Consider the following 16358-nt stretch of genomic DNA (forward strand, 5'->3'; position numbering starts at 1 on the left):
TCATGCTCTCTGTCTCTCATTCTCTCTCTCTCAAAAAAAAAAAAAAAAAAAAATCTTAAAAAAAAAAGTTTAAAAAAAAAAGGATAGCTATTTTTCTGACTCTTATGATAATCATTTCCTCACTTTTCTTTATAGCTTCTCTATTTTCTGATATATGCCCAAGTTTAGTGTAGTTTAATTGTTCCAGTTTTTGAACTTTATATCAATTAAATCATAGCATCTTCTTTGGTGTCTTGATTCTTCACACAATATGATATTTTAAAAATTTGTGCTATTGAGTGAAGCTGTAGTTCTTATGGCATTTTTTTTTTTTGTCTTTTTAAAAATAAAATGAATGCAAATCACTTCCATTGCTGTGTAGTATTCTATTGTGTGGCTATACCACAATTTATTTTTCCAACCTCTTGTTGATAAATATTTGGGTTGTTTCTAATTTTTGTATACTATGAATAATTCAGTTATGAACATTCTTTTTTTTTTTTTTTTTAAGATTTTATTTATTTATTTGACAGAGAGAGACACAGTGAGAGAGGGAACACAAGTAGGGGCAGTGGGAGAGGGAGAAGCAGGCTTCCCGCTGAGCAGGGAGCCCGATGCAGGGCTCGATCCCAGGACCCTGAGACCATGACCTGAGCCGAAGGCAGATGCTTAACAACTGAGCCACCCAGGCGCCCCAGTTATGAACTTTCTTGAACATATGTCCTGATTCACATGTGCATGAAATTCTTCAAAGTATATAACTAGGAGTAGAATTGCTTAGTCATTGTATATATGTATTTTCAGCTCTAGTAAATAACGTTAAACTGTTTCCAAATAAGTTGTGCCAATTTGGTCTACAAGCAAAAGTATATGAAAGTTCTCTTTGTCCACACTTTTGCTCATAGTAGTTTTTCATGGGGCTTAAAAAAGGGATTAAAAATATAAGACATCACAACTAAATAATTGGTAGGGTTGGAAAAATACTCCAGTGCCTTTCTGCTGCCCAGAAAACAGATGGGCAAGAGCAAATTGTCTAAAATAAGATCATAGAAATAAACACAAAGATATCACTAATTATCTTTAATGTAAACGGATTAAGCACTCCAGTTAAAAGACAAAGATAATTGGATTAAGATTTTTAAAACATGAGCATAAGCATGCAAAAGAATGGAGTTGACCACCTATCTCATACCATATACAAAAATTAACTCAAAATGGATCGGTAACCTAAATATGAAAAGCTAAAACCATAGAACTTTTAGAAAAAAACATGGGGTATATCTTCATAACCTTGGATTTAGCAGTGAATTCTTACATATAACACCAAAATTCAAGCAACAAAAGAAAAAATGGATAAATTGGATATCATCAAAATTAAAAGCTTTTGTTCCTTAAAACACATTATCAAGAAAGTGAAAAGATAGCCTACATGCTACAACATGGATGAACCTTGAAAACATGCTAGCTAAATGAAATAAACCAGACACAAAAGAACAAATATTATATGATTCCACTTACATGAAATATCACGAGTAGGCAAATTCATAGAGACAGAAAGTAGATTTGAGGTCCAGGGCCTAGGAGAAGGGGAGAATAGGGAGTTATTTTTTAATAGTTACAGAGTTTCTCATGGAGTGATAAAAATGTTTTGAAAACAGGTAGTGATAATGATTGCACAGTGTTGTAAATGTAATTGATGCCACTCCCTTGTACAATTATGAGTGGTTAAAAAGGCAAGTTTTATGTCTTATATATTTATCACTATTTCTAAAAATTAGTAATGTAATATTTCAAAAACCGTTGAATTATATACTTTATTTTTTTATTTAATTTTTAATTTTTATTTTTTAGAGGGGGGAGGGAGAAGGTGTGGCGGAAAGAGAGGGAGAATCAAGAGAATCTTAAGCAGGCTCCACACCCCCCACAGAGCCTGACGTGAGTCTCGATCTCACAACCCTGAGATCACGACCTGAACCAAAATCAACCAGACGCTTGCCTGACTGAGCCACCCAGGCACCCTGAATTATACACTTTAAATTAATGAATTGTATGCTATGTGAATTACATGTCAACAAAATTTTTTTTTCTTTTTTAAAGATTTTATTTATTTGACAGAGAGATAGGAGAGAGAGCACAAGTAGGCAGAGCAGCAGGCAGAGGGAGAGGGAGAAGCAGGCTCTCCACTGAGCAGGGAGCCCGATGCGGGGCTCGATCCCAGGACCCTGGGATCATGATCTGAGCCGAAGGCAGATGCTTAACAACTGAGCCACCCAGGCACCCCAACAAAATTTTTTTTAAAAAAGACTAATAATCCTACTACTGTTTAGTTTATTTATAAGAGATACATCTAAAACATAGGGATACAGAAAGGTAAACAATAAATTGATGGGGAAAATATGCAAATATTAGCTATATTAGTATCAGATTAAATGGACTTTAAGGTGTCAAATATTACCAGAGACAAAGAGGGTCACATTATAATGACAGATATTCATTTTAACAGGAAGATAGAACAATTTAAAATTTGTATACACTAGTAATATAGCTTTGAAATAAAAAATGGACACAACTAAAAGAATAAATTTTTAATTGTAATGGAAGATTTTAACACAACTTCCTAGTAATTGATAAGCAGTCAAAAATTAAATAAATAGAAGATTTGCCCTACTCAATGAACAGACAGAAGTTCACAAGCTTACTTTATTTTATTTATTTTTTTAAAGATTTATTTATTTATTTTTTTGACAGAGAGACACAGTGAGAGAGGGAACACAAGCAGGAGGAGTGGGAGAAGCAGGCTTCCCACGGAGCTTTTTTTTCACCAGCTTTTTTTAAAGGCAATGAAGTATAAACAACAGAAATTGGGGTCTTAAAGGATTCTTAATGATATAGGACAGTGTTAATTGAAAAGAACTAGACCACAAAGTTGGATAGTAATTCCAATCTTGTTTAAAGTATTATATGTAGATTGGAAAAATACTTTATCTTTGATTTTAAACACTTTGACTAGGATGTACATCAGTAAGATTTTCTTTGCAGTTATCCCTGCTTGGGGTTCACTGATCTTAAATCTATGGATGGATGTCTTTCATCAGTTTTGGAAAAGTCTTGTGCATTGTCTCTTTGAGTGTTTCTTCTACACTATTTCCTGTCTCTCCTTCTGCTGTGATTCCAATTGCATGTATATTAGGCCATTAGATATTGTCTTGTAGATACTGTATTCTCTATTTTTTCCTCTCTTTTTCTCTTTGTGATATAGTGTGGATAATTTATGTTGATGTGTATTCAAATTTATTGATTCTTTTGTCATTGGTGTCTTTTCTGCTGATAATCACATCACAAGAATTCTTTAGGTCCCCTACCATACTTAATTTCTAACATTTCCATTTGGCTTTTCTCTAATTTCTCTCTCTCATTTGACATTTTCCATCTGTTCATTCATGTGTCCACTTTTTCCACTACTATTTTTTTAAGAATTTTTATCTATTTATTAGAGCATGTGAGCTGGGGGGAGGAGTAGAGGGAGAGGATGAAACAGACTCCCTGCTGAGGAGGGACCCATGTAAAAATGCAACCTTTCTAATTTGAAAATAGCAAAACTTTGTATCTTTTTAAAAGAGATTTTCTGTATTTGAAAGAGACAGAGAGCATGCAAGTCAGGGGGAAGGGCAGAGGGAGAGGGAGAAGCAGGCTCTCCACTGAGTAGGGAGCCTGATGCAGGGCTCAATCCCATGACCCTGGGATCATGACCTGAGCCAAAGGCAGATGCTTAACCTACTGAGCAGGTCGGTTAAGTTAAGCAGGTTTTGGTGCCCCAAACTTTGTTTCATAGGACGTGTGAATTTTTTTGATCCAGTTAAAGATCTGCCTCACAATATGAAAAATGTAAGTGTATTTGTCTGTTCAGATTGGTGGTAAAATTTGGGGCAATTTTTTTTTAAATGCTAACTGGATGAAATTGTATTTAATTCTATATCTTATCTTTTTTTTAAAAAACATAATAAAGCTTAGTGATTTCCTAAGCTTCCACCTTAGGAAACTAGAAAAAGAAGAGCAAATTAAATTGAAAATAAGCAGAATAAAAGTTAGATCAGAAGCAATTAAATTGAGGGATGTCTGGGTGGCTCAGTCGGTTAAGCATCTGCCTTCAGCTCAGGTCACAATTCCAGGGTCCTGGGATCGAGTCCCACATCGGGCTCCTTGCCCAGCAGGGAGACTGCTTCTCCCTCTGCCTGCCATTACCCCTGCTTGTGCTCGCGGTCTCTCTCTCTGACAAATAAATAAAATCTTTTTTTTAAAAGAAGCGATTAAATTGAAAAGAGGAAATTGAGAAAAAGAAATAAAACCAAAAGCTGTTTTTTTAAAAAAAGATCAATAAAATTGATAAATATCTAACCAAGCAATCAAGAAAAAAGAAATGTTAGGGGTGCCTGTGTGGCTCAGTCGTTAAGTGCCTGCCTTCGGCTCAGGTCATGATCCCAGGGTCCTGGGATCGAGCCCCGCATCGGGCTCCCAGCTCCGCGGGAAGCCTGCTTCTCCCTCTCCCACTCCCCCTGCTTGTGTTCCCTCTCTCGCTGTGTCTCTGTCAAATAAATAAAATCTTTAAAAAAAAAAAGAAAAAAGAAAAAAGAAATGTTACTAATCAGAAATGAAAGAAAAGTCATCACTACAGATTACGTGAGTATTAAAAGGGTAATAAAAGGGTATTGTGAACAACTCTATGCCCACAAGTTTCGTAACCAATTCTTAGAAGTACACACATCTACTAAAACTCACACAGGGAGAAGTACACCATCTGAAGAGGCATTATCTATTAGAGAAATTTAATCAATAATTAATAACCTTCTAAAATAGAAAGCACCAGACTCAGGTGGTTTACTATTGAATTCTAGCAAACATTTAAAAAAGAAATGATACCAGTTCTCTAAATTGCTTTCAGAAAATAGAATGCCGTGAGGCCAGCATTACCCTCATCCCAAGACAATGGAAGGGTGAGCCATACTAGGATGGAATATTGGCAAAACATATATCAAAGATTTGTATCCAAAATATACCAAGAACTGTTAACAGAAAAACTAACAGCCCAATTGAAAAGTGGGTGAAAGAGTTGAACAGATACCTCACCAAAGAAGATAGACAGATGATGGATAAGCATATGAAAGCATGCTCAATATCATATGTCACTAGAGTATTGCAAATTAAAACATCAATGAGATATCTGTTGTAAAAAACCCATTAGGATGGCTAAAATCCAAAACACTGACAACACCTAATACTAGCAAGGATGTGGAGCAACAGGAGCTCCCATTCATTGCTGGTAGGAATGCAAAATGGTACAGCCAATTTGGAAGACAGTTTGATGGTTTCTTATAAAGCTGAGCATAGGCTTACCATATAGCCCAACAATCCTGCTCCGTGGTATTTACCCAAGTGAGTTGAAAACTTACGTCTACACAAAAATCTGTATACAAATGTTTATAGCAACTTTATTCATGCTGTCAAAATTGGAAGAAACCAAGGTGTCTTTCAGTAGGTGAGTGGATAAATGCCGGTACATCCATGCCATGGAATATCATTTGCTGATAAAAAACAATGAACTATTCAGTCATGAAAAGACATGGGGACCTTATATGCATATTGTTGAGTGAAAGAAGCTAGTCTGAAAAGGCTACATAGTGTATTATTTCAACTATATGACATTCTGGAAAAGGCAAAACTATAGACACAGTAAAAATATTGGTTGCCAGACAGTGGCAGGTGGAGTTGGGGAATGAATAGGTAGAGCACAGGACACTTTTAGGTTAGCAAAACTATTCTGTATGATACTGTAATGGTGAATACATGGCATTATGCCTCTGTTAAAACCCATAGAATTATACAACACAAAGAGTGAAAGCTAATATAAACTATGGACTTTAGTTAATATATCAATAATGGTTCATCAGTTATAACAAATATAGTACACTGTATCAGTCTGCTCTAACAGCTATAGGGGAGGAAAAATAATTTTTCTTCTACCCTTCTAGGTTCTTGGCTGAGAGTGTCATGTCCCTTATACCCCCATAATAAAAAGACAGTGTAACAGGAGAAAAACAGGTTTAATAACATATACACTTCCTGCATACATGGGAGATGCCCAGGAAAACTGAGTAATTCCCTGAAATGGCCCAAGTCACCACCCCAAATACTATCTCCAGCTAAGCCAAAAGAAGGGGGGTAGAGAGGAGGTTAAGGTAAGACCAGTTATGGTAGGTTTCTAGGAAGAGCACAGTAAACAAGTGTATGTTTGCTGTGCAGATTGAAGTCCATGTCTTCTCTATTGATAAATGTTGCTAGAGTTGTAGTCATTCTCCTCTTCCTAGTACAGAGAGGGAGACACCTTACAAATGGAGATTTTCCTTATAAATGTAAATGTTACAAAAAAAGAAGCTCTACTTGTTTTTCAGAGCTTCTTCTTTGTCTGGTGTTTCTTAAAAATAACCAGCTCAAGATAGTCATGACAAAGAGGCTTATTTTGGGGTGCTGTATTCTGCTACCCTTCACAGCCACAACAAAATAGAATCGACTGTGTGGCTTAAACAACAGAAATTTATTTTCTCATAATCCTAGAGGCTGGAAATCCAAGATTAGGGTGCCAGCATGGTTGGGTTGGGTTGAGAACTCTCTTCCTGGCTTGCAGATGGCTGCCTTCTCACTGTTTCCTCACATAGTAGAGACAGAGAGAAAGCAAGCCCTCTGACAGCTCTTCCTATAAAGGCACTAATCCTATCATGAAGTCCCCACTCCCGCGGCCTCATCTAAAAAACCTCATCCCAAAGGACCCATCTCCGAAAATCATCACATTGTGAGTTAATGCTTCAACATATGAATTTTAAGTGATCACAGTTCAGTCCATAGTACATTTTGTTTATTCATTCATCAGTTTATGAACATTCATGTTGTTTCCACTTTGGGTTATTGTAATTAGTGGTGCCATGAAAATTCCTGTAGAAGTGTTTGTTTGAACACTTGTTTTCAATTCTTTGGGGTATATGCCTAGGAGTGGAATTGCTAGGTCTTATGGTAATTCTGTGTTTAATGTTTTGAGGAACTTCCAGAATGTTTTCTATTGCATTTAATTATAATTCAAATTATAATTTTTAATTGTAGCCATCCTAGTGTATGTGACTTGATATTTCATAGTAAAATGAGTTTTTATATGTAGCTTTCTTCCTATAACTTATTTTGTATGTTAGAAGTAGGTACAATTATCATTATGTTGAAGTCTTTTAAAATCCAATAAGTGTACTGCAGAAAAGTCAAATAATTTGCTAAATACCACTGAGAGAGTGGTATTGAATCAAGATTTAAAACCAAATGTAGTTCCAAAGACTGTTCTCTTAAATATTCTATAATTCTACCAATGCTGTTCCATGATATAGTTGATATTTCAATAATAAGTACAACCAACAGGCGTTTCAGTGTTGTAAATCTATATAAGATCATTTGTATGATTAAAAATATATAATTTGCAATTATCACAGATTTATTATTAATTTTTCTTTAATTTCCTTTGATGCAAAAACATTGTTGATTTGACTATATATTGATACAGCCTTTCTGTCAGTATTTAACAAAATACTGAAAAAAGATGACTGTTTTTAAATTTGTTTTATTTTAGGTCCACCTCATTCATTTAACCGAGATGAGACAATAATCATTGCTTTGGCATCAGTCTCTGTATTAGCTGTTTTGATAGTTGCCTTATGCTTCGGATACAGGATGCTGACAGGTAAAAATATTACCTTTTTTTATTGTTTATTAAATATACCATTTAATCGGAATCAGTTTTCTCCTTTTTAAAAATCTCTGTGCTCCCATCCTTCTCTCTTAAACTTTTTTCCTAGTTTTTATGAAAAGTTTCAAAAATATCCAAAATACCTCTCACCCAGCTTCAATGATTATCATATCTATATATCATCCATAGCCCTACTCACCACATCCTTCTGTGGTAGTGGGTTATTTTGGAGTAAATCACATTATATCATTTATCTGTAAAAAAACTTTAAGTATTATCTCTGAAATATAAGGACTTAAAATATATATAACCACAATACCATTTTCACATCTAAAAAAATAAATAAATAATTCTTTAATATCATCAACTGTCCAATCAGTTCTACTGAACTTTAGGTTTGATGAGCTTTTTAGGAAATCAGTACCCATTCATTTGAATAACTTTAATAAAACCTTTAATGTTTCTGCAATATTTTAAACAAGGTCTGTTGTTGGAACTGTCTCCCAAAATTCAGCTTTAATATTATTATTCATCATTCATCTTCATTTGTAGATGATTCTTGGTTTAGTAAATAGTTTTACTCTTGGTGACGTTGGGCATAAATCTTGCTGCCTACCCTATAGTAGCTCTTCTTTTTAACTTAAATATAATACATAGTGTAATAAAAATCTTCATTTTAAGAGAACCATACATTAGTAACGTCTTATTCTTATAGGAGACCGTAAACAAGGTCTTCACAGTATGAACATGATGGAGGCAGCAGCATCAGAACCCTCTCTTGACCTAGATAATCTGAAACTGTTGGAGGTAAGATTGCTCTTAGATATTACGGGCTGTCCTTTCTGCTGTCATAGTATATCTGAGACAGTAACTTTATTCACTCACTACATCATTCATCCATTTATTCCACTAACATTTATTAACTATCAGTTTGGTGCCAAGGCCTATTCTAAGCACTGAGAACATAGGTGAACAGTCCAGATAGTCCCCTTGAGGCTTATATTCTTTTTTTTTTTTTTTTTAGATTTATTTATTTATTTGAGAAAGAGAGAGAGAGCAGAGGGAGGGGCAGAGGGAAAGGAGAGAAAGAATCTCTAGCAGACTCTCGCTGAGCGCAGAGCCCCATGCACTGTGGGGCTCCATCCCTGGACCCTGAGATTATGACCTAAGCAGAAATCAAGAGTCAGCCAGCCACTTAACTGACTGAGCCACCCAGGCTCCCCTTGAGGTTTATATTCTAATGGGAAAAGAGTCTACAAACAGGTTAAACAAATAAATGTATATTATTTCTGGTAGTAGTAGTAAGTGCTATAGAGAAAAGTGAAGCAGATAAGAAGAAAAATATGGAAATGGAGTTAGTAAAGAGGATATATTTAGAAAGGAGATGATCTTTGAGTACATACTGCAACAATATGGGAATAAAGACATGAAATTCTGAGAAGAATGTGCTTTCAAGCAATCCATAGTATATGCCTAATGAGTATTTCTTGTCTGTGCATATATTTTATATTTTTATAGGTACATACAATTGTTATATATTATGTTGAATTTAATTTTCATTTGGTAATATCTCAGAACCTATGTTAAAGTCTTACCATGATGAATATTTTTATGATCTTTACTAGAATAAGTAAACTGTAATCCCCAAACTAGAGACTGTTAAATAGTAAATATGGTAGATTTGATTGTATAAAATATTTTAGGAACCTTCTGTTTAGGAGAAAAATACAATACACAAAGTTAAAAGATTCAAAAAAGCATTTCAGCACATGAAAAGGAATTGTTCAAGAGCTGGTATAAATCAATAGAAGAAACAATCCATAAAAAATGGACAAAAAACATGAAGTGCCAATTCACAAAGGAATTAAATGTAGCTTTTAAATGTGCAATAAGATGTCCAATTTACTAAATTGAAAAAAATACTAATTAAAACCTTAGGACTGAGTAAAACACTCCCAAACATTGCTGATTTAACTATATATTGATACAACCTTTCTAAAGGGCATTTTATCTGTGAAATTTTAACCTAGTAATAGTGAGTGAAATAAAATGAAAATCTTTAAGTAAATGATGGATAAATCCTTAACCTGTTCAGTAAAGTGAAAGAAATCTCCATAAGCCAAAAATGAAGAGAATGGGTTGCATTTTGCTGATTTTATTTTTTTATTGGTCCTGGATATTAAGAATGTTATATTGTGGATACCCTGTGTTCTGTTAGGCTTTTCTAAAGTGTGTTTGTTTCCATTGTTTGTTTTAATAGGCAGTTAACTTGGTTGGGTATGCTGCCAACTCATCTCTTAGGCAGAAGCTCAAATCTCAGTGCAGTTGTTTCATCTTTAGCTAAAATTGGTCTCATGTATTCATTGGGTTTCCCCCTCTGTCACTCTCTTTTGTGGGATTCTCCCCTCACTTTCCAGAATCTGTGGTTGCCCTTAAGTCTGTCCTCTGGTTCCTAGGGCCAGAAAGATTATGGATTTTCTATTACAGTTCTAGCTCCACTGCAGAGTGTTCATTTCAGCCTGCTCTCAGGCTAAAAGCTATAAAAATGGGTAGTAAAGAGGATATATTTAGAAAGGAGATGATCTCCTGAATAATTTATCACTTCATTTATCTTGACATCTTGCTTTTCTTGAATACAGAATTGACCAGTGTTATTGCCTATGTCAGCAATTTGATGCACTTATTCTAGTGTTTTAGCACATTAACAATTTGGACTGTGTTTCCTTACTCTTAAATATTATTATAATTCATTTAAAGAGCTGGCTTGGCACAGAATTTAAAATACCATCCTAATCCTCCTTTTCAAGACTTGCCTGATTTAGCAAGGTTTCAAGTCAAACATTGGCTGAAAAAAATGATTGCCATCAAATAAGAGTTGTATTTAATGTAGATGTTACTCTCAATATTACCTAATATTATCATTTAAACTAGTTAACATTTTTTTAAAACTAAGTATATATATATATATATATATATATATATGCTATTGCAAAAACATAAGTATATTTGATTTTTAAAATATTGGAAATACGCTATATTATTTCAAAATGATATGGAACTGTGTTCCATAGTTCACCCTATAGCATTCCTTTCTAAGTGTTGACTCCCAGAATCTACTTCCTTTTGTTCATTCTGTAGCACTTTTAGATTTCTTTTTAAAATTTTGTTCAGGGGCTCCTGGGTGGCTCAGTAGGTTAAGCGTCTGCCTTCAGCTCAGGTCATGATCCCAGGGTCCTGGGATTGAGCCCCATGTTGGGCTCCCTGCTCGGCATAGAATCTGCTGGTCCCTCTCCTTCTGCCCCTCCCTCCACTCGTGCTCCTATTCTCTCTCTCAAATAAATAAAATCTTTTTAAAAAATTAAAATTAAATGAAATTTTGTTCAGAGTTCATAGTTGTTATCTGTGGGAGGGCTGGGTCTGGTAGGAGCTTCCTGAGCCATATGAGATATGGAATTTATTAGTTTCTTGACAATGGAGTAATTTAAACTATAAGCAATAGAGAGCTATGGTCTACATTTGGATTTATACTTTTCTAGAAAATTTGATTTTTCAGTTGTGATATGAATTAATATCTTGCTTTCTTCAAAACAAATTTACAGCTGATTGGCCGGGGCCGATATGGAGCAGTATATAAAGGTTCCTTAGATGAGCGTCCAGTTGCTGTAAAAGTTTTTTCCTTTGCAAACCGTCAGAATTTTATCAATGAGAAGAACATTTACAGAGTGCCTTTGATGGAACATGACAACATTGCTCGCTTTATAGTTGGAGATGAGAGAGTTACTGCAGATGGACGCATGGAGTATTTGCTTGTGATGGAGTATTATCCCAATGTAAGTTCTTTATAAAAATTAAAGTGACATTTACACTAGCTGTCAATCAGATTTTTAGGATTGCTTGTTCTGTAAAGCATTGGTGGTTTGCAACTCGTTATTAATGGTCTGCAGTGAGATAAGGATCTCACATCAGAATGTGAATCAACTAAGTCACCAGTTAACTGTTTAGTTCATCTGTCTGTCTGTCTGTCTCTTTCTCCCTCTCAGCAAGACTTTCTTGATGAAGGAAACAGTGTTTTGATTGACATTCATTCTGGTGCAAGCTTCTTATCCCTGTCTGGTTATAAATAGTTTGTAAATGAGCACCTTGAGTAACACTGACACATACATATTTATGAAAGTTTCTGTTTTGTACTTGTAAAACAAAAAAATAGAATTCGTATTTATACTGGTAAGAGATACATTATGAAGAAAGAGTCTAAAAGACTATTTCTTCTATCTTAATTTGATAGATCAATGGAGCATTTAATATGAAATAATCATTTATATTTTTTAATATTGGAGAAATTAAAATTAATAATGTTTAAATTATCCTTTTCATCCTCTCCTCCCCTCTCTACTCACAGAAATGTCTCTTTTGAGGGCGCCTGGGTGGCTCAGTTGGTTAAGCGACTGCCTTCGGCTCAGGTCATGATCCTGGAGTCCCTGGATCAAGTCCCGCATCGGGCTTCCTGCTCGGCAGGGAGTCTGCTTCTCCCTCTGACCCTCCCCCCTCTCATGTGCTCTCTCTCTCAAATAAATAAATAAAATCTTTAAAAAAAAAAAAAAAAAGAAAGAAATGTCTCTTTTGAGATTTTGAAGTGTCATAGTTCATTAGATCTTCATGGAATCCTAACCTCCTTAAATACTTTATAAGGCTGCTGCTAATTTACTTCCTCATGTACAAGTATATTAATTCCATTTTTTTGGTATGTGTTTATTTTTTCCTTTATATAGGGATCTCTGTGCAAGTATTTGAGTCTCCATACAAGTGATTGGGTCAGCTCTTGCCGTCTGGCTCATTCTGTGACTAGGGGACTGGCTTATCTTCATACAGAATTGCCACGAGGAGGTAAGACAATGAATAGAAGATGAATGACACCCATATGGGGTCAAAATTCACAAAGGGAAATTTTATTCATATCTTCAAACTAAGAGTATATTTTATTTAATAGCAGATTTATTATTAACCAGTTGTTTGAAAGATCTGGCATGATGAAATGGATTTGAAATGTAATAAGAATAGGAAAAAGAACTTAAAGACTCTAGAGAGGTCATGGATCTCATTGAGATTTTTATTAAAGCTCTGAACACCTTCTCTGTAAAGATACATGTATGGTACACTTTTAAGAATGTTCTTTTGATTTTAGTGGTTCACAGACCCTTTAAAGTCCATCTGTGGACTTAGGTTAAAAACCTCTTAGCTAGGCTGTACTACATTTCCTTGCATTTATTTGCTTATTTAAATGAAATACAGTGCATTGCCAATTCTTTACTTTTAACATCATATGAATCTTTATTCTGTGGTTGGTTGGTCTTAAGTATAAAACCTATGTGTATCTTTTTATAATTCAGTGTTTCTCTTAGCTAGAATTAGTTTGGTCAAATCTGTCAGGGGAAAATAATAACAGAATTTAGAGAGAGATGGTCTAAGACTGGTTTGGTAGCACCATGGTATTATTGGAGCCTTATTATTATCTCCTCCATCATTCTTTATGTATGGCTTACATTTTCAAAGTCACCTCATTGTCCATCATGCTATATATCTGCTAATCAGTATACTTTATTTTCCAGAACTTGGTTCACACTTAACTACCACACTTATCTGCAAGAGATACTGAAAATATAGTTGTTGTTGTTGTTGTTATTGTTGTTGTTTTTAAGCTGGATGTGTTGCTGTCTCAAATAATATTGGATTCTGTTACCGAATAGAAAGAGGGTAATGCATGGTGGGGATTTCATAACTTTGTGGTTGTGTTCTTTGCCATAACTACAGTTTTCTTTAGCATCTATGTGCATTTTTGCTAGTTGTTCAAAAAATCTCTTTAATACTTTTACTTTCTTACTTTGTTTCAAAATACACCTCACATCACAGGCTGGTCTAAATTAGCTTTGCTTCAAAAGTCAGTCCTTGTGCTTTCTCAAGCTTTCATCCCTTGTGGGATTTTCTTGTCATACTATAGCCCAGAATATTGTTTTTCCAGTTTCTCTGACCTCTGTAGATAAGAGAATCGTTAATATATCAATTTCTTAGATCTTTGTTCCATTGTGTAATAGCATGGATCATCTTTTCTAGCTGCTGATTCATATATAAATAATTTCTCCTGAATAATTTATCACTTCATTTATCTTGACATCTTGCTTTTCTTGAATACAGAATTGACCAGTGTTATTGCCTATGTCAGCAATTTGATGCACTTATTCTAGTGCTTTAGCACATTAACAATTTGGACTGTGTTTCCTTACTCTTAAATATTATTATAATTCATTTAAAGAGCTGGCTTGGCACAGAATTTAAAATACCATCTTAATCCTCCTTTTCAAGACTTGCATGATTTAGCAAGGTTTCAAGTCAAACATTGGCTGAAAAGAATGATTGCCATCAAATAAGAGTTGTATTTAATGTAGATGTTACTCTCAATATTACCTAATATTATCATTTAAACTAGTTAACCTTTTTTTAAAACTAAGTATATATATATATATGCTATTGCAAAAACATAAGTATTATTTGATTTTTAAAATATTGGAAATATGCTATATTATTTCAAAACAAAGTGTTATTTCACTTTTTTTTCAGAGAATCCTATTTTTCCCAGTATGTTTAGATGTAACTTCGCTGTTTGGCTTAGAAATTTTATAGTAAGGAATAATATATTATTATTTATTCAGCTGTTTTTTGCTTCAGAATAAATAAGGACGAGTTGAGCCTGTTTATTTATTTGTAATTGTCTTTCTTAATGAATTTTTTTCTGAGAATGTCAGTGAAACTTGGTACCGTACTCCCCCCAGAAAAATCTAACAAAGATCACTCAAATATAAACAGAAGGTTACTATTAACTACGTACATCCTTCCAGATCCTTTCTCTGTGTGTGTGTGTGTGTGTGTGTAAATATCCACAGAGAAACTATTTTTTGTTCAGGTTTTATTTTTTAATAATTGAAATAATATTATGTCCTGCCTAGTACAGTGCTGCTGCCCAGGGCAAAATCATTGTATGTTTTGCTCCTTTCTCTTTACCCCCTACCCCCAAATAAGAAGGATTAAAACGTATACTGAGGAGAACTTTAAAGGGAAAAGTCTCTCAAAGGGCAGTCTGTAGTTCTACCTCTTGAATTGGTGATAAATCCTAATCTTACTTCCTTTCTTCTTTCTCTTCTCTCCCTTACCTCTTTTGCTCCCCTGCTCCATTTCTTCCTTTTTTTTTTTCCTTCATTATATAGAAGACAGCACTACCCTGTTTTCCTCTCTGGCTGTCTTACCCACTCGTTCGTTGCCCATTCCCCCCATTATTTGCCTGGTTTCCTTAAGTATGAGATCTTTTAGTTTAAGTATTGATTTGGGATTAATATACAAATATTTTCCAAATATAGAAACATTTTTAATCTCTATAAATTTCTTATATAAGTATCACCTCAAGATTGTACCATATATATTAGTATTGTGGTTTTATGCAGAATAAGAAATGCAGCTCTTTTAGGGGTTGAGCGAACCATGTTAGTACAAGCTTTAGAAAGCTGGACCATGAACTGAAAGGTGAGAAAATGAGCAGGAAAGATCAATGGTAACTACCATTTTTTAGATCAATGGTAACTTCTATTTTTTCCTCCAGTTGTTCTGTGTGCTCTGTTTTTTTGTTTTTGTTTTTAATATGAAAGGAATCATTATCCTCTTTTTAGTTTCATTGCTGGTAAAATTGCAGTCTAATTTTCATTAATGAGAGTAATGACTAAATGCTGAGTCTATTTGTGCCTAAGTATAAATACTCAATAAACTTATCATTGACTTTGTTCTGATTGCTCCGTTTCTTTGTATACCTAGAGAGTTATTTTAAATTTCAGAAATTATGGTATAGAATTTTTTTTTCAATTCAAGAGCTATAGTTTTGCTAATAATATTTATATAAGGTTACCTTATAGAGAGGAAAAAATATATTATGCTTTTCATGAGGCAGCTTAGGTTAGATACATTCTTTCAGTCAGCAAGCATTTATTGTGTGCCAACCCTTTTGAATCCAGGTAAAACATACTCTCTTTCTGCCTTCATGGAGCATATAGTCTAGTGATAATAGAATGAGTATAATAGTGCTTTGCTTCTCTGTAAAATCAGAAAATAGGTTTTCATATCTTGCTGAGAGATAGCAGCTCCCCTACTCATTCTCGAAGTCCATTGTAAAATTATTCCTAGTTTGATTTGAAGAACTGAGGTGGGCTTAGAGACAGGGCTACACCTGAGGGCAGAACTGGGATGTTCCATCATAGGTTTGATCTGTTAAGTCATAGGACATATGTGTACAGATTTTGGAGCCATCTCAGTTTTTCACTGATACTTATTTTAGACAAACTGACTTTTTAAATTTTTTATACTAAATATTTCTTTCTGTATTGCCTCCTTTTGCTACCCTAGAAATGAAGGGGGAAAAAAAAAAAACAAGTGTGTGTTAAAATTAGAAGCAATAGCATGTTGGCTGTTAGATTTCAGCTAATTATTTAAAGCTTAATTATACATGCAACAGTAGTTTATGTTATAAAATACAGTGAAAATAGTTAACGATTGTGAGTGGAAAACT

The 16358-nt window shown here is 34.3% G+C and overlaps 1 protein-coding gene across 1 annotated transcript in view; it reads left to right on the plus strand.

Moving 5' to 3' along the window:
* The window catches only part of BMPR2 (bone morphogenetic protein receptor type 2), a 192061-nt gene that overhangs the window by 140935 nt on the left and 34768 nt on the right, over positions 1-16358 (plus strand). Inside the window, exons 4-7 of the mRNA XM_045868190.3 lie at positions 7640-7750; positions 8472-8563; positions 11356-11586; positions 12526-12640. Coding sequence (XP_045724146.1) covers positions 7640-7750; positions 8472-8563; positions 11356-11586; positions 12526-12640 — 549 coding nt within the window. The remainder of the gene's footprint in view (positions 1-7639; positions 7751-8471; positions 8564-11355; positions 11587-12525; positions 12641-16358) is intronic.

Source organism: Mirounga angustirostris, unplaced genomic scaffold, assembly GCF_029215605.1.
Source record: "Mirounga angustirostris isolate CCGP_5_RB_7025 unplaced genomic scaffold, mMirAng1.0.hap1 SCAF_3, whole genome shotgun sequence".
Lineage (NCBI taxonomy): Eukaryota > Metazoa > Chordata > Mammalia > Carnivora > Phocidae > Mirounga > Mirounga angustirostris.